General features: G+C 45.1%; 1 protein-coding gene across 1 annotated transcript in view; it reads right to left on the bottom strand.

The window, feature by feature from the left end:
- The window catches only part of LOC115459107 (eIF-2-alpha kinase activator GCN1-like), a 51,768-nt gene extending 35,251 nt beyond the window's left edge, over positions 1–16,517 (bottom strand). Inside the window, exons 1-2 of the mRNA XM_030188972.1 lie at positions 16,494–16,517; positions 1,402–1,498 (exon numbers count right to left, since the gene is read on the bottom strand). Coding sequence (XP_030044832.1) covers positions 1,402–1,498; positions 16,494–16,517 — 121 coding nt within the window. The remainder of the gene's footprint in view (positions 1–1,401; positions 1,499–16,493) is intronic.
- Positions 16,518–19,086: the final 2,569 nt, after the last annotated feature.

Raw genomic sequence — 19,086 nt, 5'->3', positions numbered from 1 at the left:
CACACCAAGCCTTCTTTTCAAAACCTTCTTGATATGTACAGGATAATTTTCAAACCAGGCACCTAAGTGGCAAAATTACACAGGCACATATGTTATGCCTATTTAATAAAGGCAACAAATGTGCCTTTATTAAATAGCCTACCTGAAAATTCCCACACAATACTCCTGCTTTGAGGCTTTGTACATGTAGGTACTGGTACAAAAGTGTAGATGTGTGCATTTTATAAGACACACATGTAAGTTCCAATCTTCTTCACACCTGGCAACACCTATCCATATATCACAAAGTAGACATTTTCTGAACTCCTATTTTCATGCAAATAAATATTAAATATAAGCACTTAACTTAAGCATATAAAACACTACTAACTCTGCTTAGATTTTAGGTGGAACAGAAATGATCAGCTAAGTTAATTACAAAATTACACTCTAAATGGGATCACTCCAAACAAATCCTTGAATATATCATCCTTCACAAACGGAGACTTATAGCCTTCTCTAGAATTAAGATCAAATATAATTTACCATTGTGACATTGATTTAGGTGGCTACAACTTAGATACTGTTTGATTTGAAAGTCAATTCAATTAAATTGGCTGAAATTTCAATAATTTATCACATATATGGATCATTGAGCAAATTGCTTCTTTGTGCACTACTGGGGATAGCTCTGGGAATCTATTTTATAAAGGCAACATAGGTGCCTATATACCTTTTCTAAAATAATTCAATCTAAATCCCACTTATACTAGAACAAAAAATAAAAGAGAAACCAAAATAAATGTCCTGTGGTCAAACAGTGCTACTAAGCTTCTAAAAACATTACTGTGTAATAGAAACCAACACAAATATCCTTTAAGCTGTTATACAACTATAAATCCTGCTGCTACTTATAGGCTTGCAAACATTTGCAATTAAAAGTTCTCTAAAAAGGGTGCTTAACCTTCAAGTGATACTTCTGAGTCTCATACATACACTCAGTGGATAAAGGAAACAGTCAGCACGTGCTCAAAAAAAAAAAGGCTTAAACCTTCAAAGTACTTTAGAATCTTAGATGGCTATTTTTAGCACTCCCCTGTTGCAGGTGAATATATAGTTGCATGATGGTCTCTCAGTTAAAACAATAGTACTTTTTGTAAGTTCAGTGGCAGTGCCCTGCTATAAAATTACCCACTGCAAGGGGGGGGGGGGGGGGGGGGGGGGGGAGGGTAAGAAAAACAATGTGGCCAATTATTTTTGCTGCATACAGAAAACACTATAGATTTCACCAAGAACAAGCCACACAAGCTTGAGTTTCTAGTGAAGCATTCTCTTCCCACCAAAATGGGGAAAATAAAGCACTAATGGTCTGAGGAACCTTTTTTTTTCCGGGCAATTATTAAAAATACACAGTGAACATACCCAGCAGGTGCTGCACAAGAACAGCACTGAGCTCTTCATCTGGAAGAAATGCACAGAACTCCCCCAGACAACCAGCTGAGGCCAGGCGAGTTGCATCCTGATACAAAGACAGAACAGAAACATGAGATATATTAACAACAAATATTATATACTAGGGGTTTCTATCATTCAAAATAAGCAGTGACAAAATATGTAAAATATAAACTATTAATGAGGCCATGAAAAGGAATGACAACTGAAGACCAACTGACCTACGCAATCTGTCCAATTATTCTTGTTCATAGTACAGGATATATCCCAGTTGTAAGCTAAAGAGCGTGGCTGGCTGAAGGTTATCAATTCTTACCCAACACAGGTTCCTTCAGACACTCGGCCCCAGAGTGTCTGACATCACACTCTGGGGCCAAGGGCACTTCATCACCTTAGCACTGAACTGCAGGGTACCACAGGGATCCATACCGTTTATTTTATTTAATATCTACCTCAAGCTTTCAGCTCACTTGATTTGGATGATGGACACAAAATTCTATATTTATTTATTAACCGCCTTTTTGAAGGAATTCACTCTATGCCGATGATGTGAAACTATTCATATCCATTAAAACAGATCTAACCACAACTTTGAGCAAACTGACAGTCTAACAGCAACTCAGAAATGGGCAAAAAAGCAACAAACTGCCTGAACACAAGCAAAAGAGATTCTGTAGGTTCCGAACACAAGTGGACAGGTACCTGATTTCAAAGCACAGTTTGGGAATTATAGAGCACCCTAAAATCACAGGTAAGGAATCTACTACATGTGGCAACTATAAAATCTTTCTCCATATATTGAAAAAATGAGTCTAAACACAGTGCTGCATCACGACTAGATTACTAAAAAGCCCTGTACATTGGTCAAACCAAAAACAGGTTGCACTAGCTCCAACTAATACAGAATGGCTGCAGCAAAATTGTTAAAGGACTGCAAGTAGTGTTACATCATCACACCCTTCCTGCAAAAACTACACAGGTTACCAGCAGTGCCGTATTTATTCCAGGTGTGAGTGTTGCGTATGCACCCCATCAGACCACCCCTCCCTACCTGTGCTTTAAATCTCATCTCCCTCTAGTCTTCGCCTGAGCAGAGGCACTCATAGGCTGCCTGTGGCCTGCAACAGGACTTTCTCTGTGAACCGTCCTGCCCCTTGTGATGCAACTTCCTGTTTTGTGAAGATCGGGACAGTTCACAGAGGAAGCCTTGGCGCAGGCAGCCTATGAGTGCCACTGCCGCCAGCTGGGCAAAAAATGGAGCGAAGCAAAGTGATTTTAAGGTACTGGGGGGGGGGGGGGGGGGGTGGAAACAGGGCAGACAAGGCACAGCACAGAGAGGCCCAGGGGTGCACCCCCTGTTAAAAATTTCTGCCTACGCCACTGGCTACTAGTACCTTATAGTTCCAAATTTAAAACTACCTTTGATTTTGAAGGTCTTCAGACAAAATCTAAAAATAAATAAATAAATAAAATGCGACAGAGTATCTAAAGAATAAGTTAACCATCTATACAACTTTGAGGCCTCTAAGGTCCTCTCACTACAAACAACATATTCTAGTGAAAAGAAATTGCACAATGTGATACCTGCCAGTGAGCCTTCTTGGGAGCAGCCCCCACATTCTAGAACTCACTCTCAGAGGTGCTGCTCTGAACTCAAGACTACTTCTACAGACTATCCACTCACTCTGGAACTGGACTAGCTGTGCTGCACATTCTGTAACACAAACTATTTTCTCATATCTCATTTAACGGTACATATAATTTACCTTCAGTTTAGACACTCATCTATTTATGCTAATTACTTTTTACTACCCATCTTTCCCTGTCTATATATCGCAACTGCACTAGCACCCTCAGATACCTATTAAGATATTTAACTTTTGTACAAACAGCATCAGCATCATATCTAAGTTATTTGAATATTCTAATAGGTGCGTATTAAGGTGTTTCATTTGAGGTCATCCAAGATGGCAGCATGACAGACTGCTTGTTTGTAGAACTCTCGTTTTCTACTGCTGAATTTTTTTCAACTCCTGTTTTTTTTACTGCTGAATTTTTTCCTTTTACCTGGTGGTTCGCTTGAGATCATATCGAAGAGATCTTGCTCTCCCAAAGCTGGAGTCTCCTCTTCTTTGGCAAGCCTCCATTACAGCCTTTGTTACACCTTCCTCAATATTGGACATTTCAGCTTCCGGGGCAGGGAACAGCCTCGGACTGGACAGCGTGCCTTCGCTCAGCCTGGTGGGACCAGCAACCCCTCCTGTCCCGCGACCTGATGAGGTGTGTACCAGTATTTGACCTCGGAGGAAGCGGGTTAGAGGAATTGGTGGGGTAGCAGCCATCATCGATGGAAGTGTTGGGGAAGATTACTGCTGCTGGTTTAGTGGGAGAAGAACCAGCGACTCCTGGGCAAGGTGTTGGTGGAAGCTCCAGTGGAAGACATTTCTTCATCTGGCTGTACTTCAGAAGAAGTTGTCCTATGTGCTACCGCTCTTCAGCCATTGCAGGAGATATCACTGGATCCATTCTGGACAGCTCTTGAAACTCTGCATCAGGTTTGGATTTCTTTTGTATCAGTTTCCTTGAATAATGCTGTGCAAATTAGAGAAGCTAAAGGTTGAATTGACTCTTGTATCTAAGCAAACTCAGTTGGAATCTGTGGTGACCAAGATACAGGATAATCAGGTTCAGTTTGTGGGAGATAAGGTGGAAAATTTGGAAAAGGAATCTAAACTTCAGAATACTTAATTTCCCATATTCAAGACTTATATCACCTAGGGATATGTTTAATAGGTTCCTGAAGGAGATTTTTAAGTATACTGAGAAATATTTCCCACCTGTTCAAAAGTTATGCCTTGACCATTCCATCAAATTCAGGAGGTGCAGGAAAAGCAGTCACTCAGGATATATCATCAGATAGTTTGGACATTTCAACATTGATTGAACAAATGGTGGACGAAATTAAAATGAAAACTAAACTGTTTGTTTCATTTGTCTTTTTATCAAATAAAGATGCCTTGCTGAGCCTATACCTTCAGAAATCTCAACCCAACTTTTTAGGTGGAAAAGTTCAGATTTTTCCTGATGTTTCAAAATGGGCTCAGGAAAGGAGAAAAAAGTTCTTGGGGATGAGGCAAGTAGTACTATCTTTGGGAGACCATTTCCAGCTCAATTTTCCTTGTAAATGTGTTCATTTTAAGGATAAGAAATATGTATTTTTTGAACCTCTTCAATTGCGCTGCTTTTTGAATTCACAGTGTAGTTCAGGCTCTATTTCAGTTACTTTGTTAGCCAAAAGATGTTTTGGGAAGGTTAACCTGTCTTTCCTGGTTATCTTTTCTTAATCCAACTTCCCTTGGAAATACTATCTTGGATTCTGACCTTAAGGACTATTTAGGTTCATACTTGTAACTTTATTTTCTTTTATTTTACTGTATTGTTTATGCATATATCCAGGCAGCTTTTCTTTCAAAATATGTTTTTTGTCTTTGTAAACTTTAATTTGCGTAAATAAATTTTTAAAAAAGGTGTTTCATTTGCACTGTGCTGAGATCGTATCGTATCTATGTTTTATAAATGTTTCTTTCCATACTGTTTATTATGGAATCATTCATATTCTGCTGATATTTATCAATTTCTGTTATGTGACTGTTTTACAGTGTTGTTAATGTTTATATTTCAGATATTGTTTCATGTTAGGCCTATTGCTAGGATTCAATCTGCCACCTTTAAGTTTAACTCATTGATTGAATTTATGTTATTATCTGGCCATTTTACTATTGTTATGCTGTTAACAAAATTGTGCTTTATGTCAAGTTGTACCTGCTGTACACTGACTTGGGTGAATGTCTTCATAAAGGCGGTTAATAAGCCTTTAACACAAATAAATAAATAAATAAATAAATAAAGGAGCCCAAAGTCCACCAGTGTGGGGCTCCCTGTGGTACAGTTAGAACACTGCTAAAGCCAGCATTGGCTTCTTTGGGGAAATTTTGCCATACCTGTTAAACAGTCTTTCCTTGAGACCTGCCAGACCAGTCTAGATTAGTGAGTTATGTCCCCCGGACAGCAGATGGAACCTGAGAAAAGCAGCTTAAAGCCAACTTCACTCCTTTTATAGGACAGCCGGTACTGCCTTCACCTTCTCAATATCCTATATCAAAGTTAAGGCTATTGAAGGCAATGCTTATGTTTTGGGCTCCCAATTCGCCCCCAAATATAAATCTGGTGCAGTCTGGTCATCAGTTTATGGTCATTAACTCAGAAATTAGAATTCTATACTCCAAGGACACAGATACCTTCAAAGAACAATATAATAGAGAATCGTAACTGGGAAAAAGTGCCATGGTTAGACCATAACAAACTCACCTTCACACTTCAATGGAAAGAGAACTGCAAAAACAGAGAACTGAGGACACCACACACTGCCCTAACCAGAGGAAAAGTGGACAACCACTGCTTCTGGTCAACAGTGATGAATGACCAAACAAACACAATACCCACTAACATTAAATAGTCATTTCTCTCAATGGAGGAGGGTGAACAGTGGAGTGCTGCAGGGATCTGTACTAGGACCGGTGCTATTTTACATATTTATAAATTATATGGAAATCGGAATGAGTGAGGTGATTAAATTTGCAGATGATATAAAACTATTCAAGGTAGTTAAAACACACGCAGACTGTGAAATATTGCAGGAAGACCTTAGGAAACTGGAAGACTGGGCATTCAAATGGTAGATGAAATTTAATGTGGACAAATGCAAAGTGATGCACATTGGGAAGAATAATCCGAATCACAGTTACCTGATGCTAGGTTCCACCTTGGGGGTCACACCTCAAGAAAAACATCTGGATGTCGTTGTAGATATACGATGAAATCTTCTGCTCAGTATGAGGCAGCGGCCAAAAATGCAAACAGAATGCTAGGAATTATTAAGAAAGGGATGGTGAATAAGACTGAAAATACTATATTGCCTTTGTATCGCTCCATAGTGCATCCGCACCTTGAGTATTGCGTTCCATTCGGTTCGCTGTATCTCAAAAAAGATATAGTGGAATCAGAAAAGTTTCAAAAAAGAGTGACCAAAATGATAAAGGGGATGGAACTCCTCTCGTATGAGGAAAGGCTAAAGAGGTTTGGGCTCTTCAGCTTGGAAAAGAGAAGGATGAAGGGAGATATGACTGAGGTCTACAAAATCCTGAGTGGTGTAGAACAAGTAGAAGCGCATCAATTTTTTTTACTCTTTCAAAAAGTACAAAGGCTAGTGGACACTCAAAGAAGTTACATGGAAATACTTTTAAAACTAACAGGAGGAAATATTTTTTCACTCAACGAATAGTTAAGCTCTGGAATTCTTTGCCAGAGGATATGGTAACAGTGGTTAGTGTATCTGGGTTTAAAAAAGGTTTGGACACATTCTTGGAGGAAAAGTCCATAGTCTGCTATTGAGACAGACATGGGAAGCAACTGCTTGCCCTAGGATTTGTAGTATGGAGTGTTGCCACGATTTGGGTTTCTGAGGTACTTCTGACCTGGCTTGGCCACTGTTTGGAAAACAGGATACTGGGCTACATGGACCATTGATCTGGCCCAGTATGGCTACTCTTATGTAACATTAATTCATGAGAAACAGGGGCAAACTAAGTGGAAACACTAAACAAAATAGCACCACTGAAAATGAAAACAAAGAGGAAACGACAACTGCGCCCCTGGTTCAGCAAGAAACTGTTAGAGATGAAAAAACTGTGCAGGAAACTGGAAAGAAAATGGTCCAAAAACAAAGACATGAACAAAACCACATGAAGGAAAGTCATAAGCAAGTACAAACACATCATAAAAAGAGCCAAAGCAGAATACTACAGCACATGTGTGTGCCCAGAAGAGATAAACATGAAAAAAATGTATGAACTAATGAAAAACTTACTGAACACAGAAGCTTTGCCAACATCAAATGAAAAACCACCAACAGCAGAAGTATTTTGAGGAAAAAATATAAGATCAAAGTTAGATGCAACACAAACACCACTCAGATTTCCTACACGAATGTGAAATCAACGAGGACCACATCAAGGCAGACAGAATCTGGTCCTCCTTCAAGATACCAACAGCCAGATCAGTTAACGAACTACTGACAAAATATGCACATGCCAATTGCCTACTAGACAGCTGCCCAAACTACATGATGGAAAACCCACCAGATTGGTTCATCAAACGTTTAACTGAACACATAGAATACATGTTCTCAAAAGGCCATTTACCCTCAGATAAAAAGCTTCAAAACACTATGGAAACTGAGACGAATCAGAGACTATTTCCCCAGACATTCATTCCATTTTATCGTACAGACGCTGATATTGTCCCAACTAGACTACTGTAATGCAGCATACATAGGCTGCAAAGAAAACCTACTACAATCGTTGAACTGTCCAAAACACAGCAGCGAGATTGATATTCAAAAAGCTGAAATATGATAGAGCAACTCCACTACTCACAATGCTACACTGGCTCCTGATCAAGGCCAGACTATTTTTCAAAACTAGTACAAACATCTTCAAAACACTGTTTGGCATGTCACCGGACTACATGCTAGACATGATCCAACTATCACCAAGAAATACAAACCAAGGAACCAGAGGTTACCTACTAGTTCACCTGCCCAGCTGCAAAAACATACTATATAAGTCCACCAAAAGGAGGGATTTAGCTACCTATGCTCAAAATGGTGGAACTCAATTCCCATAGTCATAAGAAGCATCACAAACTACCTGCTATGAGTAAAATATGCACTAATCATTCTGGAACAACAATACACAACACAACCTCTAACTGTAACACATCTTTTCATTTAAGAAAAGAACTAAGACATAACTTTTCAAGAAACCCAATGAATAACTAACTATAACACATCACCATTCCACCCTTATTCTGAATGTCTTCCTTCTATAACTGCTTGATTAAATCTTTTTGTAATCCTTGATATCTTTGTAACACCAATTGTATCTTTTTACCCTGGAATGGCGATGCCATAACAGGTCTTTGTAAGCCACATTGAGCCTGCAAATAGGTGGGAAAATGTGGGATACAAGTGCAATAAATAAATAAATAAATAAATATTTTGGCACTCCTGTAATCTCTGCCAGTTGGCACCGACTGGTGTTTGACTATTGTTTTTTCAATTTCTCTAGCATGGCGATTTTGTCTGTGAGCGTTAGATCTTTCCTTGGCATTTTTTCAGAGCACAGATGGAACACGACACACCCTGAAGCAGCAAGTGCACGCAAATGTAGTAGCCCATATAAATTTCAGTGGCTGGTGACGTATTGATGATGTTTTACATACGCTATTGCCCCAAACTGCACACTGTCCCAAATAAGCAAAACAGTTGCACTTTTACAACTGTGCTTTGTTTCCATTCTCCGGGTTTTAGGTCAAATATGTGGCCACCCCAATTAAACGGTGTCCCAATTAACCAGAATCTACTGTATAACCTTGACCTGATTTTTGCCATTTTTAGAAGATAGACCATAGACGTCTGCCCAGCACTGGCTCTACTTCTCAACTACTGGAGTTGCTATTTAAGCACCACTCTTTGCCATCATAACACCAACAGCCATTAAGTTTTGTTTTGACAGTATCCTCTTTCTATTTAGGGATCCTCTGTATCTAACCTATGTATTTTTGAATTCCATCACTGTTTTTGTCTCCACCACTTCCATCAGAAGGGCATTCAAGGCATCCACCACCCTATCTGTGAAAAAGTATTTCCTGGTGTTACTCCTAAGTCTACCATCCTGCAACCTCAATTCATGTTCTCTACTTCTACTGCTTCCCCATCTCTGAAAAAGGTTTGTTTGTAAATAACACCTTTCAAATGACTATCATATTTTCTCTATCCCTCTTTTCCTTAGATTATACTGTCACAAAATGCCTAGCCACCCACCTGGGGTTACCCCACGGCCACTTAGAGGGTCTATCCCCAGCACAGCTCAGGTCCACATGCACCTGCTGCTTATGCTCTACACTAGCACCCTCCTCCCAACGACTGGGTCTCAACTGCCTCTGAACGAGTCTCCCACTCTCAAATTATCCCCAGTGATTTCTAGGTTATTGGGGCCACACTCCCAGTAGTCCCACAGTTCCCAGAAAACATTCACAGACCCAACACACAAACCACCAGGATTCTTTATTAGTCCAGACAGCAGAGGCAACAAACCAAAAAGTGTTTATTGTATTAAAAATATTGAATAGTGAAACATAAAAGTGCAGTCAGCAAACAATAACAGGTAACTGAAAGATGGATCAATTAAAAACTATCTAAAAAGTACCTGAAGATCAGTACATATAACTGTTCACCGAGCCTCAGCAAGAAGATCCCTCTCTCTTTTTTTCCTGGCTAAGACTGAAGCAAAAGCCCGTACTCCTGGGTAATTTCAAACTCCAGGCCAATCAGAGCCCAGGACAACATTTGAAAATAGCTGGTTACATCACTGCAGGCACTTCGTATTATCTATGTGCTAACTAAAAGATGGGAACTGTCATTCCTCTGTTAAGTTTTAAATATAAACATGCACCACCTGCTGGCCAAACTAGAGAAATACACTTCAAGGAAAGCGAATGCTACATACCTGTAGAAGGTATTCTCCGAGGACAGCAGGCTGATTGTTCTCACTGATGGGGTGACGTCCACGGCAGCCCCTCCAATCGGAAACTTCACTAGCAAAGTCCTTTGCTAGCCCTCGCGCGCCCGCGCGCACCGCGCATGCGCGGCCGTCTTCCCGCCCGAAACCGGCTCGAGCCGGCCAGTCCAGTATGTAGCAAGACAATACACTTCAAGGGAAGACACAACTCCAAAGGGGAGGCGGGCGGGTTTGTGAGAACAATCAGCCTGCTGTCCTCGGAGAATACCTTCTACAGGTATGTAGCATTCGCTTTCTCCGAGGACAAGCAGGCTGCTTGTTCTCACTGATGGGGTATCCCTAGCCCCCAGGCTCACTCAAAACAACAACCATGGTCAATTGGACCTCGCAACGGCGAGGACATAACTGAGATTGACCTAAAAAATTTACCAACTAACTGAGAGTGCAGCCTGGAACAGAACAAACAGGGCCCTCGGGGGGTGGAGTTGGATCCTAAAGCCCAAACAGGTTCTGAAGAACTGACTGCCCGAACCGACTGTCGCGTCGGGTATCCTGCTGCAGGCAGTAATGAGATGTGAATGTGTGGACAGATGACCACGTCGCAGCTTTGCAAATTTCTTCAATGGAGGCTGACTTCAAGTGGGCTACCGACGCAGCCATGGCTCTGACATTATGAGCCGTGACATGACCCTCAAGAGCCAGCCCCGCCTGGGCGTAAGTGAAGGAAATGCAATCTGCTAGCCAATTGGATATGGTGCGTTTCCCTACAGCCACTCCCCTCCTATTGGGGTCAAAAGAAACAAACAATTGGGCGGACTGTCTGGTGGGCTGTGTCCGCTCCAGGTAGAAGGCCAATGCTCTCTTGCAGTCCAATGTGTGCAGCTGACGTTCAGCAGGGCAGGAATGAGGACGGGGAAAGAATGTTGGCAAGACAATTGACTGGTTCAGATGGAACTCCGACACGACCTTTGGCAGAAACTTAGGGTGAGTGCGGAGGACTACTCTGTTGTGATGAAATTTGGTGTAAGGGGCCTGGGCTACCAGGGCCTGAAGCTCGCTGACTCTACGAGCCGAAGTAACTGCCACCAAGAAAATGACCTTCCAGGTCAAGTACTTCGGATGGCAGGAATTCAGTGGCTCAAAAGGAGGTTTCATCAGCTGGGTGAGAACGACATTGAGATCCCATGACACTGTAGGAGGCTTGACAGGGGGCTTTGACAAAAGCAAACCTCTCATGAAGCGAACAACTAAAGGCTGTCCTGAGATCGGCTTACCTTCCACTTGGTAATGGTATGCACTGATTGCACTAAGGTGAACCCTTACGGAGTTGGTCTTGAGACCAGACTCAGACAAGTGCAGAAGGTATTCAAGCAGGGTCTGTGTAGGACAAGAGCGAGGATCTAGGGCCTTGCTGTCACACCAGACGGCAAACCTCCTCCAATGAAAGAAGTAACTTCTCTTAGTGGAGTCTTTCCTGGAAGCAAGCAAGGAAGCAAGCCTCTTTGGGTCTGAAGTCTACGCCCTCAACATCCAGGCCGTGAGAGCCAGGGACTGGAGGTTGGGATGCAGAAGAGCCCCGTCGTCCTGCGTGATGAGGGTCGGAAAACACTCCAATCTCCACGGTTCTTTGGAGGATAACTCCAGAAGAAGAGGGAACCAGATCTGACGCGGCCAAAAGGGAGCAATCAGAATCATGGTGCCTCGGTCTTGCTTGAGTTTCAACAAAGTCTTCCCCACCAGAGGTATGGGAGGATAAGCATACAGCAGACCTTCCCCCCAATCCAGGAGGAAGGCATCCGACGCCAGTCTGCCGTGGGCCTGAAGCCTGGAACAGAACTGAGGGACCTTGTGGTTCACCTGAGATGCGAAGAGATCCACCAGGGGGGTGCCCCACGCCTGGAAGATCTGTCGCACCACACGGGAATTGAGCGACCACTCGTGAGGTTGCATAATCCTGCTCAACCTGTCGGCCAGACTGTTGTTTACGCCTGCCAGATATGTGGCTTGGAGCACCATGCCCTGACGGCGAGCCCAGAGCCACATGCTGACGGCTTCCTGACACAGGGGGCGAGATCCGGTGCCCCCCTGCTTGTTGACATAGTACATGGCAACCTGATTGTCTGTCTGAATTTGGATAATTTGGTGGGACAGCCGATCTCTGAAAGCCTTCAGAGCGTTCCAGATCGCTCGTAACTCCAGAAGATTGATCTGTAGATCGCGTTCTTGGAGGGACCAACTTCCTTGGGTGTGAAGCCCATCGACATGAGCTCCCCATCCCAGGAGAGACGCATCCGTGGTCAGCACTTTTTGTGGCTGAGGAATTTGGAAGGGACGTCCCAGAGTCAAATTGGAGCAAATCGTCCACCAAAACAGGGATTCGAGAAAACTCGTGGACAGGTGGATCACGTCCTCTAGACCCCCAGCGGCCTGATACCACTGGGAGGCTAGGGTCCATTGAGCAGATCTCATGTGAAGGCGGGCCATGGGAGTCACATGAACTGTGGAGGCCATGTGGCCCAGCAATCTCAACATCTGCCGAGCTGTGATCTGCTGGGACGCTCGCACCCGCGAGACGAGGGACAACAAGTTGTTGGCTCTCGTCTCTGGGAGATAGGCGCGAGCCGTCCGAGAATCCAGCAGGGCTCCGATGAATTCGAGTTTCTGCACTGGGAGAAGATGGGACTTTGGGTAATTTATCACAAACCCCAGTAGCTCCAGGAGGCGAATAGTCATCTGCATGGACTGCAGGGCTCCTGCCTCGGATGTGTTCTTCACCAGCCAATCGTCGAGATATGGGAACACGTGCACCCCCAGCCTGCGAAGCGCCGCTGCTACTACAGCTAGGCACTTTGTGAACACCCTGGGCGCAGAGGCGAGCCCAAAGGGTAGCACACAGTACTGGAAGTGGCGTGTGCCCAGCTGAAATCGCAGATACTGTCTGTGAGCTGGCAGTATCGGGGTGTGTGTATAGGCATCCTTCAAGTCCAGAGAGCATAGCCAATCGTTTTGCTGAATCATGGGGAGAAGGGTGCCCAGGGAAAGCATCCTGAACTTTTCTTTTACGAGATACTTGTTCAGGGCCCTTAGGTCTAGGATGGGACGCATCCCCCCTGTTTTCTTTTCCACAAGGAAGTACCTGGAATAGAATCCCAGCCCTTCTTGCCCGGATGGCACGGGCTCGACCGCATTGGCGATGAGAAGGGCGGAGAGTTCCTCTGCAAGTACCTGCTTGTGCTGGAAGCTGTAAGACTGAGCTCCCGGTGGACAATTTGGAGGTTTTGAGGCCAAATTGAGGGTGTATCCTTGCCGGACTATTTGGAGAACCCACAGATCGGAGGTTATGAGAGGCCACCTTTGGTGAAAAGCTTTCAACCTCCCCCCGACTGGCAGGTCGCCCGGCACTGACACTCGGATGTCGGCTATGCTCTGCTGGAGCCAGTCAAAAGCTCGCCCCTTGCTTTTGCTGGGGAGCCGCGGGGCCTTGCTGAGTCGCACGCTGCTGACGAGAGCGAGCGCGCTGGGGCTTAGCCTGGGCCGCAGGCTGTCGGGAAGGAGGATTGTACCTACGCTTGCCAGAAGTATAGGGAACAGTCTTCCTTCCCCCGAAAAATCGTCTACCTGTAGAGGTAGAAGCTGAAGGCTGCCGGCGGGCGAATTTGTCGAATGCGGTGTCCCGCTGGTGGAGAGACTCTACCACCTGTTCGACTTTTTCGCCAAAAATGTTATCCGCACGGCAAGGCGAGTCCGCAATCCGCTGCTGGATTCTATTCTCCAGGTCGGCGGCACGCAGCCATGAGAGCCTGCGCATCACCACACCTTGAGCAGCGGCCCTGGACGCAACATCAAAAGTGTCATAAACTCCTCTGGCCAGGAATTTTCTGCACGCCTTCAGCTGCCTGACCACCTCCTGAAAAGGCTTGGCTTGCTCAGGGGGAAGAGCATCAACCAAGCCCGCCAACTGCCGCACATTGTTCCGCATGTGGATGCTCGTGTAGAGCTGGTAAGACTGGATCTTGGACACGAGCATAGAGGAATGGTAGGCCTTCCTCCCAAAGGAGTCTAAGGTTCTAGAGTCTTTGCCCGGGGGCGCCGAAGCATGCTCTCTAGAACTCTTAGCCTTCTTTAGGGCCAGATCCACAACTCCAGAGTCGTGAGGCAACTGGGTGCGCATCAGCTCTGGGTCCCCATGGATCCGGTACTGGGACTCGATCTTCTTGGGGATGTGGGGATTAGTTAGAGGTTTCGTCCAGTTCGCAAGCAATGTCTTTTTTAGGACATGATGCAAGGGAACAGTGGACGCTTCCTTAGGTGGAGAAGGATAGTCCAGGAGCTCAAACATTTCAGCCCTGGGCTCGTCCTCCACAACCACCGGGAAGGGGATGGCCGTAGACATCTCCCGGACAAAGGAAGCAAAAGACAGACTCTCAGGAGGAGAAAGCTGTCTTTCAGGAGAGGGAGTGGGATCAGAAGGAAGACCCTCAGACTCCTCGTCAGAGAAATATCTGGGATCTTCTTCTTCTTCCCACGAGGCCTCACCCTCGGTGTCAGACACAAGTTCACGGACCTGCGTCTGCAACCGGGCCCGGCTCGACTCCGTGGAGCCACGTCCACGATGGGGGCGTCGAGAGGTAGACTCCCTCGCCCGCATCGGCGAAGCTCCCTCCGCCGACGTAGTCGGGGAGCCCTCCTGGAGGTGGCCGCAGTCGGCACCGCACGCGGTACCGACGTCGGGGACCTCACCCCGGGCGATGGGCCAGCCGGCGCCACGCTCGACGGTACCGGAGGCGCAAGCACCGCCGGTACCGGAGGGGTAGGGCGCAACAGCTCCCCCAGAATCTCTGGGAGAACGGCCCGGAGGCTCTCGTTCAGAGCGGCTGCAGAGAAAGGCATGGAGGGTCGATGCAGGCGTCGACGTCAGTACCTGTTCCGGGCGTGGAGGCTGTTCCGGGCTGTCCAGAGCGGAGCGCATCGACACCTCCTGAACAGAGGGTGAGCGGTCCTCTCGGTGCCGATGCCTGCTGGGTGCCGACTCCCTCGGCGACCCAGAGCTCTCGGTGCCGACGCGGGGAGGGGACCGGTGTCGATGCTTCTTCGACTTCTTCCGAAGCATGTCACCGGAGCTCCCCGGCACCGACGAGGAGGACGTCGAATCCACCCGTCGCTTCCTCGGGGCCGAGACCGAAGAGGGTCGATCTCGGGGGGGCTGTACCGCAGGAGCCCTCAGGGTAGGAGGAGACCCACCCGAGGGCTCACCGCCACCAGCAGGGGAATGGACAGCCCTCACCTGCACTCCACCCGATGCACCACCGTCCGACGACATCAGCAGACGAGGTCCTGGTACCACCGACGTCGATGCAGCTATCCGATGTCTCGGCGCCGATGCAGAGGCCCGATGCCTCGATGCGCTCGATGCAAGGGCGGCCGAGGAAGATGGTCTGGACGCTGACGACGTCGATGCACTCGAAGATCCCGGTGCCGATGCCGACGAAGAGCCCGAGAACAACACGTTCCACTGGGCTAGTCTCGCTACCTGAGTCCGCCTTTGAAGCAGGGAACACAGACTGCAGTTCTGAGGGCGGTGCTCGGCCCCCAGACACTGAAGACACGACGAGTGTCGATCAGTGAGCGAGATAACCCGGGCGCACTGGGTGCACTTCTTGAAGCCGCTGGAAGGCTTCGATGTCATGGGCGGAAAAATCACGCCGGCGAAATCAAAAGCCGAAATGGCGAAAATTGAAGCACCAAAATTTAGAGGGAGAAAAATCTCGACCGAGGCCAAAAAGAGGCCTACCCCGACGACGAAAGAAAACTTACCGGGGCAAAAAGCTGGAAGTACGGGGAGGATTGACACGAAACCCGGTGGAGGGTTTCCGGAGCACTTCCCGACTTTAGAAAAAGCTTTTCCGAAGAAAAAACACGCTCAAAAAACAATTTGGACGCGCGAGGTCAACTTTCCGGGGCCCGACACGGCGAAACACGACCGTACCGAGTGCGGACAAAAGAAGACTGGCCGGCTCGAGCCGGTTTCGGGCGGGAAGACGGCCGCGCATGCGCGGTGCGCGCGGGCGCGCGAGGGCTAGCAAAGGACTTTGCTAGTGAAGTTTCCGATTGGAGGGGCTGCCGTGGACGTCACCCCATCAGTGAGAACAAGCAGCCTGCTTGTCCTCGGAGAATAATTAATACAAGTTACAGGCTTAAAAACACATCGTTTTGTCACATTTACCAATTAAGGTCTTCCAGTCTCTTTTCATACATCTTTAGGCACAAACCTCAAACCATTTCTGTCACCTTCCTCTAAACTGCTTCAAGTCTAAGTCCTTAGCAAGATACAGCCTCAAAAGCTGAACAAAAGAGACGAGGAGTCAAGATGGCGGATCTAGCTTGAGACTTTGCGGTAGCATGAGCTGAAACTCTGCTGCTTACCTTATTTCCCTCATTTGCTATCATGCCGCATACTAAGAGGAAGGGGGTAGTAAAGGGTCTACTACCGCCGGCCCGAATACCTACCCCCGGTCAGCAAACGCTTCTGCGTTTCGTCTCCAGCACCCCAGTAAACTCCGGTGAGAGGGATCCTACTTGTGGAATTGTCGAAGGACCGACATCTCCCTTAGGGATCGAGACATCCTTGTCCCCACCGGACCTTAATCCGCCGCTTTGTCCTGCTATCCTTCAGACGAGTGAGGAGGACACAATGGAACCGGAAGTTGGTGACCAGAGGCCCTCAGACGGTGGTGCTCTACCCCAGGAAGCAGATGTTACGAACACGGAGCAGTCTGCTCCACAAGCGGTTATTCTTCAAACTATTTGGTCAGCTATCCAACAACTTACTGTTGCGGTTACAAAAACCTCACAAGAAATGGCTTTACTGGTAAATAAAATAGACTCTTTAACTTCAGCTCTTGAAAATGTTAAATCTGAATCTTCTAATCAGAAATCAGAAATTTCTTCTCTGAAAATGGTAACGGATGCCCTGATAAAGGATAAAATGAAAGTTTCTTTAAAGTTGGAACATCTTGAAAATTACAATAGACGATTAAATCTGCGGATTTTAAATTTTCCTGTTTCAATTGGAATCTCACCAATTGATTTCCTGAAAAAATATTTGCTTGAAGTCCTGGCATATCCCCAAACTGCAATACCACCAATTAACAAAATCTATTATCTGCCTGACTCTAAGAATTCTAAGGTAAATCCAACTGAAAATAACCGAAATTCTGAATTGAATTTACAAGATCTATCTGCTTTGCTGGAAGAATCTATATCAGAGGTATCCACACGAAAGACCCTTTTGGTGTCATTTGTCTTTGAACAGGACATGAATGCTTTATTAAGATTATATTTTAAAAATTCCCATAAAACGTTTTGTGGACAAAAAATCTGGATTTTTCCGGATGTGATTAGATGTACACAAGATCGCAGAAAAGCTTTTCTGACTTATAGAGAAGAGGTTAAAGCAATGGGAGCTACGTTTCTGTTGGCATTCCCATGTAAATGCTGTATTAAATACTTGGGTAATAAATACATCTTTTTTGAGCCAGAGGTGCTTAAATTGTTCATAGAAAGTAAAAAGTTGCCCAGATAGTTTGTTTTGAGCAATTAAGGTATAAAATATATAATGCTGGGGGTTTAGAACCAGGCCATTTATCCTTAAAATATTTCCTTTCTTTTTCTCCTTAAATCAGCTCCTCCCCTTTAAACTGGATTGGGGTCTAAGAAAGCTAAAATTATTTCTAATTATGTATCTTTTGCTTTTTGGAGGATGCTAAGTTTTGGTATGTTTGATATTTTCTGTTTGTACTGATTATTATAGCAATCTCTTTAATAATTACTGCTGTATTGCCATTTATAAGTTGATCTTGTAAATTATAAAAAAAAATTAATAAAGAAATAATAAAAAAAAAAGCTGAACAAAAGCGGTTTCATCAACTACTTGTACAGGAGTATTATCACTTTTCTTCTGCTGGTTATGTCTCTCTCAATGCTGCCAAATTTCCAAGTTTATTAGGTGCTTGCTATATTGCTCGTACAGCAGTCCATCCGAGTAGCTCACATTTCTAAATCTGGGGTATGGGGGGATATAGGTAGACTGAGTAGATGACAGATAGAGGGAGGGGAGAAAAAGAACTACAATCTATGATAAAGTAGAGGGGGAAAAGGATAGATGTTTCACAGTGTGCCCTTCAGGTCACCACTGGAATAGATGTACGAGTCATATATAGGTATCATTAAAGAGAAAGGTGTTTAGATCTGATTTAAATGTCTTAGGTCTGCAGATTTAAATGAGAGGAAGTGCTTATTATCCTATTTTTTTGCTTAATGTCAACATGAAAGTATTGGTAACAATTTTGTAGGGCAGACTGGAGGCTCTACTCCCTTTCTTGGTGCACCAAGATCAGACAGGGTTCATTAAGGGTCAGACAGTCACAGACAACACCTGCTGTCTGTTTAATATTCTACAAATAGATGAAAAAGGACATGTTGTGGTGCGGTGTTGTTGCTGAACGCTAAAACAGCATTTGATAGGATGCACTGGCCATTTGATTTTTCTCTCGTGTAAGGCCAGCCTCCAAAATGAGTTTCTGGGATAGACAGCTGCTCTATACACCTCTCCTTGAGCTAGGCTTTTAATTAATGAGGCATTGTTGGTGCCATTCTAGATACATTGTGGAATGGAGACAGGGTGCCACCCTTTTGCTCACACAGTTCGATTTTGCCACTGAGCCTGTAGCACAACTCGTAGAGATTCACGTTCAATTAGAGAAGATTGTAGCGGAGGGAGTAGAGCATAAACTCTGTACGTATGCAGATGTTTGTTTTTGGCTCAGCTTGATACTTCAGGTGTATATCTCATACAATACTTAAGGGATGTGGTAAAGTGTCAGGTTACTAGATTTACTTTGATAAATCAGAGATATATGTGTTGGAGATGTGCTGGCATATGCCCACTGCATTGTGCCAAATTTGTGTAGTTTTATCTTTTCAATATTTAGGTTGTGCATGGATTGGTCTTATCATT

Source organism: Microcaecilia unicolor, unplaced genomic scaffold, assembly GCF_901765095.1.
Source record: "Microcaecilia unicolor unplaced genomic scaffold, aMicUni1.1, whole genome shotgun sequence".
In the NCBI taxonomy this organism is placed as follows: domain Eukaryota; kingdom Metazoa; phylum Chordata; class Amphibia; order Gymnophiona; family Siphonopidae; genus Microcaecilia; species Microcaecilia unicolor.
Note: the sequence above shows the minus strand (reverse complement) of the source record. Positions and strands in the feature narration are given on the sequence as shown.